At 53.2% G+C, this 12,021-nt stretch overlaps 1 protein-coding gene across 2 annotated transcripts in view; it reads right to left on the bottom strand.

Moving 5' to 3' along the window:
* The window catches only part of PSD2 (pleckstrin and Sec7 domain containing 2), a 51,271-nt gene that overhangs the window by 27,634 nt on the left and 11,616 nt on the right, over positions 1-12,021 (bottom strand). For both annotated transcript variants that reach the window (XM_072348227.1, XM_072348228.1), the window contains exons 2-3: positions 2,856-2,952; positions 833-1,474 (exon numbers count right to left, since the gene is read on the bottom strand). In XM_072348227.1, coding sequence (XP_072204328.1) covers positions 833-1,410 — 578 coding nt within the window. In that variant the 5' untranslated portion in view covers positions 1,411-1,474; positions 2,856-2,952. The remainder of the gene's footprint in view (positions 1-832; positions 1,475-2,855; positions 2,953-12,021) is intronic.

Raw genomic sequence — 12,021 nt, 5'->3', positions numbered from 1 at the left:
ATGCACTGGTGAAGGCTACCTGAACCATGAGGACCTAAACTTGCTGGTGGCCACGTCTCCTAACCCAGCTACAGTGGCTCTGAGCACACACAGCTGCAGGGGCATGAGTGAGGTGCACCTGGGCTGAGGTACAGTGAGCTCCCAGCTTCACCACATCACCCCACTACACAGAACTTCCCACCATCCTCACCTCCCAGCATCCTAAATCACACTCATCCCAGATGCAGCAGCACATCCACCTCCTTGCTGCATGCACAAAGCAGAAGCAGAGCTATCCTTGTGCCACCCAGGCACTGGCAGCACCAGCCACAAGAGCAGTGGGGACCACAGCTCAGTGCCCTGCCCTCCCTTATTAACGACGTGCTCCTCTGGATGCAAAGCTGCATCCCGCTGGCCATGGATTGCCAGAGCTAGTCAAGCTGCCAGGGACTCCCAGGGCACCCCAGGCTTCCCATGGCTGCAGGCTGCTGTGCCTGCCCTGCCCAGATACCTCAGCTTACTCACTGAACTCTGCCTGAAGTGCTGCAGCTGCAGCTCAGATCACAAGTGGGACACTCCCAAAAGTCATCACTCTCCCTCAGAGATCGCTAAGCCTTTTCCTTCGCCATAGCACATCTGGGGCAGACACTGGCTCCAATCACAGACTTTCTGCGTTTGCAACAGGGAAAGAAGCCCAGAGCAAGAGAGCAAACAGACAGTCAGCCATGAGAGCAGCTGCAGCTTTTTAAAGTGATGAGTTACACAGGGAGGAGTAGAACGCAGGCCAAGGAGGACTGGGAAACGGCACAGAGCAGCCAGCACCGAGCTGAAGCTATGGCAGTTTTGCACTCACCCGAGCTGCTCCTCCGGCTCATCAACGCTCAGCGCTCCCGAGGAGCCCAGGAGGCCACGCAGCAGCACCTTGCTGAGGGCACGGCTCCGCGCCTGCGGCCCAGGGGAGCTCTCCTCCCCGGAATCCACGCTGCTGGGGCTGGGCACGCTGCCGTCCCGCGGCTGCAGCCCCGCTGCCTCCCCGCCGAGCTCCGTATCCACAAGCTCCGTGTCCACGCCGTTGGTCAGTGCCAGCTCTTCGCAGCCTTCGCCCTCACTCTTGGAACGCGCCTCCAGCTCCCACTCGCCCGTCAAGGCTGCCAGATGTTGGTCCCCCAGGCGATGTTGGTCCCCAAGGTGATATTGGTCCCCAAGGTTATATTGGTCCCCAAGGCGATGTTGGTCCCCCAGGCGCTCCTCATCGGCTGCTGGGCTGGGTTCGGCGTCATGCAGGGGGCTGGCTGTCCCGCTGGCAGGCTCTGCAGGCTGGCCGAGCTGCTCGTCCCCATGGCTGTGGGTTTGCACAGCAGGCTGTGAGGCTGAGGAATGCAGCTCGCTGCGGGCTGCCACAGACAACGGGACGTGCCCGCTCTCACTCATATTCCACTCGTTCTCCCGGTGCTCGCGGGCTCCCTCCCCGCACTCAGCTCAGGCGCGGTAATACCTACGATAGAAAAGACCCCACATCACCAGAGCCCCGAGGATCAAACAGTGCTGGCTTGGCCACGGCAGCTCAGTGGGGTGACAGCCAACGCCACAGCTGTGGCAGCAGGAGCGGGGAGGAAAATGCACACCCCCCGGGAGGAAAACAGGGAGAGTTCATATTTGGGTTTACTGCTTGTAAGGATGAGTGCTTGTTACCCAGCACCGAGACTGGAGAAAACCTGCCCTCGAGGTGCTGGGCCACCAAGGACCCTGGCATCCATCCTCCTCTCTGCCCCCAGAGCTCCATACACCCTATGCTGGGGACAGGAATGTGGCCCCATTGCTTCTCCCATGCTGGTTACCTGCCCACTGAAAGCCAGGGCCTCTGTGATGGCACTGGGAACACCACAGGTGCGGGTTTGCTTTAGTTTTTATAACACTTTTAAGTAGCTGTGGTGTGCCAACTTGTGTGATTCTCCCTGCTGACTCACATCTCTAAGCAGCTTCTTCCCTTCCAGATAACACTTCTCCTGGTATACAAATACTGCTGAAGTATTTACCAGCTAAAGCTCTGGCAGACGTTTCCCTACTGAACAGGCCATGAGATGTTCTCTAAGAGGGCGAGGGAAGGACACTACACTGCACCACAAGTGGCTTTGTGATAAAAACGGACCTTATTGGCAAACACTGTCAATTGATGCAAAGTCTTGCAAGCAGCATCCTCAGCCATGGGCAACAGCCCTCCACTGCTGTGCAAGCCCTGTGAGCCCTACAGCTGAAATCCAGTGATCACAGAGCCAGCAGAAATTCTCTCTTCTGGAAGCCAGTGTTTCTGTGTGGCGTTCAGGCTGAGGCATAACAGCCAATTTAAAACAGGGCAATTTAAAACTGTGTGTGCCTTCACCTGAGAAGGAAGCGCACCCAACTGGTTACAGCAAGCAGATGGGAATCCTGGCTTCTTCCCTTGGTTCTGGTCCTACCTCATGTTACAGGCAGATCTTAGATCCCTGCCTCAGCTTCTTCTCTGCAAACCACAGATAACAGCACCTCTGCGAAGCTGTGAGGGTGCCCAGACATTGGGAATGGGCTCTGCTTGCTGAGCTGCAGTTCTCATTAGCAGTAAAGTCATTTGGTTAATGCAGAGCCCTACAAGATGTAGGTACTGAGTTGTGCCTCTGCTCTCACTACCCCTCAACAGGTCTAGCCCTAACCCCTTCTTACTGTGCCTGGGGCAAAGCCCAGCCAAGGTGGAGCACCCAGGCCCTCCCTGTGTCCAATTCACAGCTGCTGAGAGATGAGGTGGTCTGAGGAGGTCAGAGGAGAAGGTCTGGGGAGAAATGCTCCTCCAGTTGCTCATCCCGCAGATGTGGGATGGGGCAGATGCCATGCAGGCATGTTACCTCTTCTCCGTGTGCATCCGTGTGCATCCCCCGCTGTCACAGAGCTCGCAGCATCCCCACATTAGGTGCAGCCAGGCACGTGGACAGAGGCACGATCCTGCAAGCAATAATAGACCAAAGAGCATGAAACACAGAGAGGAGAACCCCATCAACCTGCTGCACTGCCACTGCTCCATGCCAGGCAGCTTCCCAGCCCCATCCCATGCCCAAACTGCCCATTCCTTGCACAGCCCTGCTAATGCTCTTCCCTCTGCACACATTGGTCCTCCCTGACTTTCAGCTGTAGCAGCACAGCAGCTGAATTCAGCAGGAAACCTTAGGGAGGCCTTCTGTCTTCCTTCCCTCTCCAGCCTTCCTTCCTACACACCGGCAGCAGAACCAAGCCAATGCAAAGTCTTCCAGCAGTTTACCTGCAGAACTATCAAGACTCTGCCTGCACTGTAATGTGGAGTAATGCTGAACATGTAACATGAGCTGAATGATGACACTTTCCCGTAGGGAAGGCATAATGCTCAACACAGAGCCAACATCCAGATTGTTGGAGAAACCTTTCCAGGAAAGCTCTGCTGGTCTTTTTATTGACGTGAGCCGAATAATGTAGTTCTAAGTCTACATTTTTAAACCAGCCAAGGAGTTTGGGCTGAAATTTCCCATCTCCCTTCTCCCACTGCAGTAACTTCAGCAGGAACTAGATACCACCCAAGCTAAATTCCAGTCCAATAAGGAAAGCTTGGCACAGCTATAAGCAACCAGAAAACAGGAAGCTAAATGTGGTTAGGAGACAGGGCTAAGAAGAAATGTTGGCAATCCTCAGTAAATGTGAAGTCTCGTTCTTCCCTCCTAGCTTTAATCCAATTCCTCGTGTCAATAAATCAATATTTCTGTTATTATGCATAAGCTACTGCATTATGCTTACTCTGCTTTGCCCTCTGTGAAGTCTAAGTGGGACGTTCATGCTCTGGAAGAAGGGCTGAGCAGTCAGTTAAACTCCAAGTCGTGCTCTTCCTTGGCACTGGGGAACTCAGGGGAGGATGCGTGCTTAGCCAGGCTCCCAGCTGCCAGTGCACTGCTCTGAGCAAAGCCAGCAGTCTCTCTCAGCCTCCTGACTCCTCCGAGATGTGGACACACACACTGTGACACACACAGGTGGATGGAGGCTGTCCTGTGCAACTGAAGTCCTTAGGCAAGCTGAGTGTGTACCAACCCAGGACTTACTCAGCAACTCGCTACTCAATCTGTGCTCATGGTGACAGTTCCTTGAAGCATGCCCAGAAGCCCCAGAGGAACAGCTGGTATGTAATGAGTTACCCAGCTGCCTGTACTGAATGCAGGCAGTATCTGGTCAAGCTCTGTGCAGGAGGGGCTGTAAGGTGACATCTGAGTTCCCACCTATGGATCTTCACATGACCATGAGCCTTGCCCTTCCTGCAGCCTCAGCATCCCCTCAGTGACTACTTCTCTCCTCAGCCCCACATTCCATGCATGTCCACTGCTACCAGCCTCCAGAAAGCGTAACAAAAACCAACCCCAAAAACAAACTACAACAACTACATCAATAAAAGAGCTGGGAAAAGAGAATGAGCTGGTAGATGCCCTGCCTGGGACTACTCACACTGATAGCTATGGTGGCTCTGCTGAGACCCAGACAGCTGCTAAGCTGCAGGTCCATGATTTGGACCAGCCCAGCCCTGTAAGGCCAATGTAAGCAGAATGCTGTGGATTCGTGCTTGGGAAGAGGCTGTGACTCCTGGAGGAAACATTAGGGCACAGTCACTGACTTGCAGGCTCTGCCTTTGTGTCCTGCCTGCCCACTGGACCATGAGCAGATAAGGGCAGAGCTGGCTGGTGAAGGACAGAAATGTCCCACCTCTGCTGAGCCTTAAAGGTTTGCTCCTGAGTGCTTGGGCGGCGAGTGTGATGGGGGTCCCAGGAAGTGACTGTACACTGCAGGTCTCGAGGCACTCGCTCACAGTCATCTGCACTTGCTGGCCTATGTGGGGCAACGGGACCAGCAAAACCAGGCTGGCAGCCACAGCAGGAAAGCACCAGCCCCAAAGAAGCTGCGCAGAGATGAAGCAAAGTCTGCCCTGATTCTGTGAGAGGCTGGAAACTACACAGTGGCTCTTTCAGGGACGGCTCTGGAAGTCTCCCAGCTTTTGTTGAAGCTGAATGGCTGGTAGAAAATGATTTATTTTAAATTTGCTTTCCTGCATTAGGAACTGGAAAGGCTCCCGCTTCAGTTTGTGTAACTGCTTGGCTGCTGCGACAAGGAACGCTCAGAGAAGAACCCTGCTGCTTCTTGGAGCACCAGCTTTGCCTTGAGCCGAGGTGGGCTGCTCCCTGCTGCAGCCTTGCTTTGTCCCAGTGCTTTGGATCCTGCTCCCTTGGGCTTGGCAGAGACGGGTCCATCAGGAGGGCTGTGCTCTCACCCTGGTTCCAAGGAGAGGGCAGGAGGCACAGGGACAGTGCAGAGGGAGACCCATTCTGTGTGCCTCTTGTGGTGCTGGAGGTAAAGGAGGAAGTAAGCGGATGCTGAGCATGTTGGACAACTGCAGTCAAGACCAGAAGTTGAAGGGAGATGGCGGGAAGGGGAAGGGGGTGGCAAGGCAGGCTGCTTGCTCCCAGTATGGTGGGGTGCAGACTCTGGGGGAAGCAGGGCAGTAGGAGTTTGAAAGTGCAGGACAGAGCATGACTGGCCCTTCTGGGTCTTTTACCAAAACTAAAGGAAACACCCAGAACGTCTCCTTGCTCTGCTGGACCTACAAGGGTGTCAGTGCCAGGAAGGGGCACTGGGAGCCTCTGGCAGATGTCAGTTCTGCAGGCTATGGCCTGGCCCAGGTTTTCTCCTGGTGCCCTGTGGTGTGAGCTGCCACCAGGGGAAAGGCAGAAGGTGTCTGTGCTGCCAGTCAGGTGCCACCAGCCTCCTGGCCTTGTGAACCCATTCTGAAACCTGGAGGCACACGCAATCCTCATGGTCACCTTCATTTTGTAGATGTCTTTCTTGCGCTGCGATGTCCTCTGGGTCCACCTGCTCCAACCCCCGCTCCAGCAGACACACCCAGAGGTTCATCACTTCTCTTTCTCTGGATTTTCTCTATTATCTGTGTTAAAGTTCCGAGAGCATCAAGGCAACGCAGTGAATCCCAGGTGTGGGCATGCCAAAGACCTGTACAGGAGCAAGTGAGGGCTGGAGGAAAACCTGGCTAAACAAGGAATGGTGAGCACTGGCTGCTGCTCAGCTTACAGTTCACAGCCATGTACCAACAGCCATCGCACATCGGCTATGTACTATCCCAGAGGTTTCCATGCATCACTGTCAGTTGAAACTACAGGTCCCATATCCTTCAGTTCCAACCTAGAAAAGAGGCCATGGATAAAACATATTCCACAGACTAAAATAAACCAACTACGCGCTAAAAAAAGAGCCTTTGGGTAATCAGGAATCACTGTGCGTGGAACACATTTCTTCTTGAAGCCAAACCCTAGAGCTCTTTATTTTGTGTTTTTATTGGAGCCTGCAGAGCAATTAGTACCCATTCAGATCCAAATGACTTGCAAAACTTCATGTTGGGGAAACAACGGCAGTTTTTTGCTTTGAGAAGACAATAAAACTTTAAGCCCTTAACAGCTTTCCTGTTTGCACTGTTTTGCAGTTACTTGAAGGGGAAAAATAAAGGCACCTACTTATTATTTTTCCCTGCATTCCCCTCTCTGAACCGATTCCTCTGGCTACAGAGCACGGAGGCAGCTCTGAGAGTCTGCAGCCTTCAGTGCTGGAGGTGCCACTAGTGCTGAGAGCTGGCAAAGCTCCTGCAGGCCAGACCTGCCTCCCTTCCTTCTCCCAGCACCTTTCACTCAGATAGAAAGACTGAAGGCCCACCTGCACTTCGGTTGCTACATCCCACCTATATAGTGCAGCGCTGCCTGTCTTGCTCAAGCGCCCAGGCTGCACAGAGTCAATGAAATGACTGAAAAGATAATTACATATTTATTTCCAGTACCTACAGACTGGGACCGAGCCACTAAAAGAAAAGCTGCACTTCACTGCTCCATTAGGATGTGGTAAGTTGTTATTATCTTTAACAAGGCAACGCTGTTCAGAACTCAGTGCTCCCATAAGCCGCTCGAACACATGGGAAAACACTTCGAGGGGGCTCCTCTCACCCAAATGTAGACACCTCCAGCTGAGCTCAGCCCCCAGCCCTGCTCCGGAGTCAGCAGAAAGGCTGTATCTGATCTCTATTAAATGTGTTACGAGCGAATTACGCTCTGGTGTTCTCCAGCCAGATCTGCACCGCCCGGGACAACAGCCCCAGCTGCTGCTGTTTATGTTGCAGACACCTACTTGCAGAAAACACAGCGCTGCGTCCCACGTTCAGCCTGCAAACACTTCCTCTGTGCACAGCTTTCCTCAGACAGGCTTCTGCATTTGCAGGACAGACAGCAAGTGAGTAATCCACGTACTGTGAACCTGCAAGCCTTTCTTCTTCCCCACAGCCAGCTGAAGGCAGCTCCAGCTCACGCTGCTGGCTGCCCAAAGCACAGACTTCTTGAGCAGAATGAAACGCTAAAGCTGACTTGCTTTGAAAAATGAGTCTCTTGCCCAGAAAATAGCACTGAGAACCTGATGGAGCCATTTTGTAGCTCCTGTGTAGAAGCTGGATCTGCCCTTAATGGACATGCTGGATAACCATGCCAGTAGGAGTGTGATTTTCCTGATGAAGGAGGACGGCTCTAACAGGCATGCACCTGCACTGATTGAAGGCAGCTTTATACAGACAGGGCCATTTCTTCCCCACGAGGGAATGAAAAGAGCAAAAAGCACTGCATCAGGACAGCGTGCTGCTTGGGCTGTGCCTGCTCTGGGCTGCAGGGCTCTCCCGTTGTCCTGCTGTGCAAGGCATCCTGCTCTAAGTAGGAATGCTGCAGGACAGCTGCTACATCAGCTCTGAGGGGGCTTTTCTAAAGCCTGGAGTTCTCAGAGCTTTTCTCCTCCTCTACAGATACTGTTGCATTTAGACATCATCCGGGAACCACCGAATTACGTCTTCAGCTGAGGCACAGGGAGGCCAGAGGGGCCGGCTGGAAGGAAGCGCGATGTAAAGGCAAAAACAAAGCTTCAGGAGATGAATGCCATTTGGCACGGCTCATCAGATGACCCAACAGCACAGTGACACGGGCTCACAGCCATTAGACTTGCTGTAGGAGCGTGCAGCCCGAGACAATGATGCATCTGAGACCAGGAAGCTCTGCTTTTTATAGCATGCAAAATTAAAGGGAAAATGTCACCGAGGCGCACTCCTTCCAGTTTGCTGTTATCTGGGGAGCAGTGGATATCCTGCCGTTCTGCTCGTGCTTACAAAGACATGCAGGTGATTAAACACAGGTTGCTGCTACGGGATCATCCCCTTCATCTGCCAGCAGCTGCTACGATTTTTTGGCTGCCCCTTCCCCCCGTCTGACGGCAGTCCCAGTAACACAACTGCATTCTAGGTGCAACTGTCACACTGTGATGGTGCTGTCACACATCCAGGTCTCCTGTGCCTCCCCTGTGAGAGGCAGCTCTGCAGGACAGAACAAGGGGCAGCGTTTTTAAACAGAAAAAAAAGGCAGATTTAGATTGGGATAAGAGAGAAATCTCTCACACCAAGGGTGGTGCCCAGGCTGCACAGGCTGCACAGAGAAGCAGAAGTCAAGGCTGGGCTGGATGGGGAATGGGGCAACCTGACCTGCTCCACGGCCAGGGCAGGGGGCTGGACGGGATGACCTCTGAGCATCCCTTCCAAGCTTTGTGCAGTCCCCCAACAACGACCTCTGAGGCCAGGAGTGGGCAACAGCAGAGAACACTCGATGGAAGGTTGAAGGAGCTCAAGCTGAAGTGTCCTGCGTTATGACAAGGCAGGTTTTGCAGGCAGGTGCTTCTGAGCACCTCCGAAATACCCACAACATCAGTGATGAGCTGCGTATCAAAACTGTTCATTAGCTACATTAACCTGTTCAAAACCACCTCGTTTCTGATGAGACCAAGGTGACAAAAGCTGACGGGCAGGTGGGGCTTTTTCTGCTTCCAAAGAGAGTTGTGAGCCTCCAGCAGCAATGACAAGGAGCTCCCAGCACCACGAGCACAGAGCCGGGCAGGTGCTCAGGGCCTGCTGGGCAGATCGGTGAGCAAAGCATGTCGGCAGACGGGAAGAGGCAAGACTCCAGGCTTGGGACCCCCAGCTTAGCAACTGATGTAGGTTCATCCTCTGATTCTGGGAAGAAAAGCAATCCTGTGATCTTCTGCTGCCTCAGTTTTCTCACCTATGCAATGGTGAAAGATACCTCATGGAGAAAGAAGAAGAGCTTTAGCTGCCGGGGGATACCAGGAGAGCTGGATAAGCAGCCTTACAGGACAGAGGACGCGTTTTGCTCAAAAGAAGGCTGAGGTCCCAGCTGCAGGCAGCAACTCCTGCTTTGGGAAGCTCAAGACTGGTAAGGGGCAGCTAAAATAGCAGTCCCCCCCTGGTGCTGCTGACTTATCAGATGAAACCTAAATGCTCATTAAAACACCACTTGGCAGGAACCCCATCCTCAATTACAAAAATCTTTCTTCTTTTTTCTTTTTTTTTTTTTTAAGTCTGAAGCCTTTGGGGCCCATAATCTAATTAAATAAAGCTTTCTCACTTTCCTCTAGCCCGCTCCCATAGCTTCCATCGTAGCACTGAAGACAAATATATTCTTTTAATTTAGCAGCATCCCTTGCATCCTGTATTACCTTCTGGACAGAAAGCAGCCCTGCTCTCTCTGTCCTGCTTGGACAGGCTGTATCCATCACCTCGGTTTTGTCCATCACCTTGCTTTCATTCCTAGAAAGTGCCCCAGTTTCTGGGGTCCCGGTGCAGCTCCATCCACTTCCACTCTTTGTGCCCCCAAATGCAGAGCAAATTCCTGATCAGATGAGAGCGTCATATGGAGCATCACAGCGGAGTCCCCTCAGCCGGACCCAGACCATCCAGCCCTGGGCAGGAGCTGGAGAGAAGCAGGAAGGCAGCTGCAGGGATCTCCTCCCTGTCGCTGTGAGGCTCTTTGCTAGAGCCTGTGAATTTCTGGAGTAACTTCACTGGATGGAAATTGCAGTTCCAGGTCAGAAATCCTCAGAAATCCTGCCTAGACCTGGGAGGGACCTGTGCTGAAATCACAGAACAGCAGCTGGATCAAAAAAAACCTGACAAGTAGCACATCAGGGAGGAGGAGCTAGAGAGAAAGCTGAGCTCACATGGCTTTCCAGAATGTGGCTGGTGAACAACAGACCTGTCAGTCCCTGGGTCTGATGTGAGCTCTCCTGTTCGATGCTCATCAGGAGAGCTCAGGCACACGCTCCGGCCCCACTAATAGGGGGAGCTGGGGCTCACCCCTAATACAGACCAGCAGGCTCTGTCTTTTGAGGAGGGTTTCAGGTCTCCATCACAGAGCCAGAGAAAAGTGCCAGAGAGATGAGGAGCTCAGCTGCACGGCTGGAGGGAGCACACAGACCACCCAGTCCAGCTGTGAGCCCTTCAGTCCCGAAAATGCAACGGGGAGAACCCAGAAGGGGCAAGGCCAGATCAGAGGAGAAAGAGCACATCAGGAACACCCAGAATGTGAAGGGACCAGGCCAGATAGGAAGGAGTGATCACCAGGCACTGCCCAGGGCCAGGGAAGATCCGCACTGAGACCTCAGCCGCTCAGCCCCTGAGGATGGCATGGCAGTGGGGACGAAGCACCTGTTTGGGCTGACAAGAGCCTGTCCTCAGCATGGGACGGAGTCAGACCTGCCCCTCTGGCCTGTGATTCCTCTGCTGTAACTGCCACCATGAACCACCATGAGCATCACGTGCAGAAGACACGACTCGTTTGCACCCAATTGTCAACTGAGAGCCCGGACAGGACCCGGTCCCAGCACATCCCTGGGAATGGCACTGCCCTGCCAGAAGGGGCAGGAGGATCTTTCACCTTCAGCAAAGGGTGGAAGGCTGAGGGAGGTCAGACAAGGAGGCGTCTCTATAGCACAGTGTTGGCCACCAGCAGAGCTCAGTGGACCTCCAGAGATGTGGCTGTTGGCAGCAGCACCCAGCCCAGTGACTGCTCACACGAGTTCCACAAGCCGTTCCCCCAGCAGGAACCACTGCCCAGCCCCAGCATCTGGGTGGCAGGAGCAAACCTCACGTGGGCTGAAGCCTGCAGCAGTGTAGGGGGGATCTGCAGCAGTGGGAAAACTCACGGAGGAAGGGGACAGAATGTGGCAGGTGTGATGGGGCCATGGGCTGAAGGAGCACGGGGAGCTCCGTGTGCAGCACCAGTGGGGGATCCAAGGGGATCTTCAGGGAAACCCACCCAGCTCATCTGCAATTGTGCTCAACTTGCAGTAGGAAAGAAAGTGAGAACCATCCACGGTCATTTTGTGGACCAGCCGGCTCTCCCACTTCCCCTCAGGGCTCGGCCATCCACTTTCAGACTTCATCCATTGTTTGCTTGGACTTCTCCAGGAAAAACCAGGTTAAGGGAAACCCTGGCTGCACCACACTTATAATGGACAATCAGGTGAGGATGTGGGGATTTCACCTGTTTTTTATACAAAAATACCCACTGACAATGTGCTGCACTCCTGGCTACAAACATCAGCTACTGGCATGGGAGGAATTTCAGCCGTGATGCCAGCTACTACAATGCAGGCCTGGAACTCCATGGAAATGCTACCCTGATCCAACAGCTACACAGCTCTGTTTATCCTAGTAATTAATTCTCTCTTATGTTTAGTGATACAATTAGAGAAACACTGCCATTCTGATGGGCTGGTTTCCACCAGTGCCTCTTGCTGTATTTACATCCCCACAATAGCCTTGGCCTTACACAGAAGGGTGAAATCACGTTTATGAAGACAATGCCACATGCGTCCCCGAAGCATTTTATAGATGTGAAGTTAGGCTCCAAATTACACGTTTATTGTGCAAGCTCACAATGAGCTCAGATTAAATATTGACTAAAGCCAGACTAACACCCAAAATAATGAAGATGAGCACAATGCTGTGATTTAGCCCCAGCCGCTTGAGAGACACACATCTGTAGCACACAACATGCCCTTCCCAGGATACACGCTTTGTATTCCAGCTGGCCTTAGGCAGGAAGATTTCTTTCTCATACATTA

This window comes from Excalfactoria chinensis, chromosome 13 (genome assembly GCF_039878825.1).
Source record: "Excalfactoria chinensis isolate bCotChi1 chromosome 13, bCotChi1.hap2, whole genome shotgun sequence".
In the NCBI taxonomy this organism is placed as follows: domain Eukaryota; kingdom Metazoa; phylum Chordata; class Aves; order Galliformes; family Phasianidae; genus Excalfactoria; species Excalfactoria chinensis.
The sequence above is the reverse complement of the archived record's forward strand: the minus strand, read 5'-3'. Positions and strand labels throughout refer to the sequence as shown.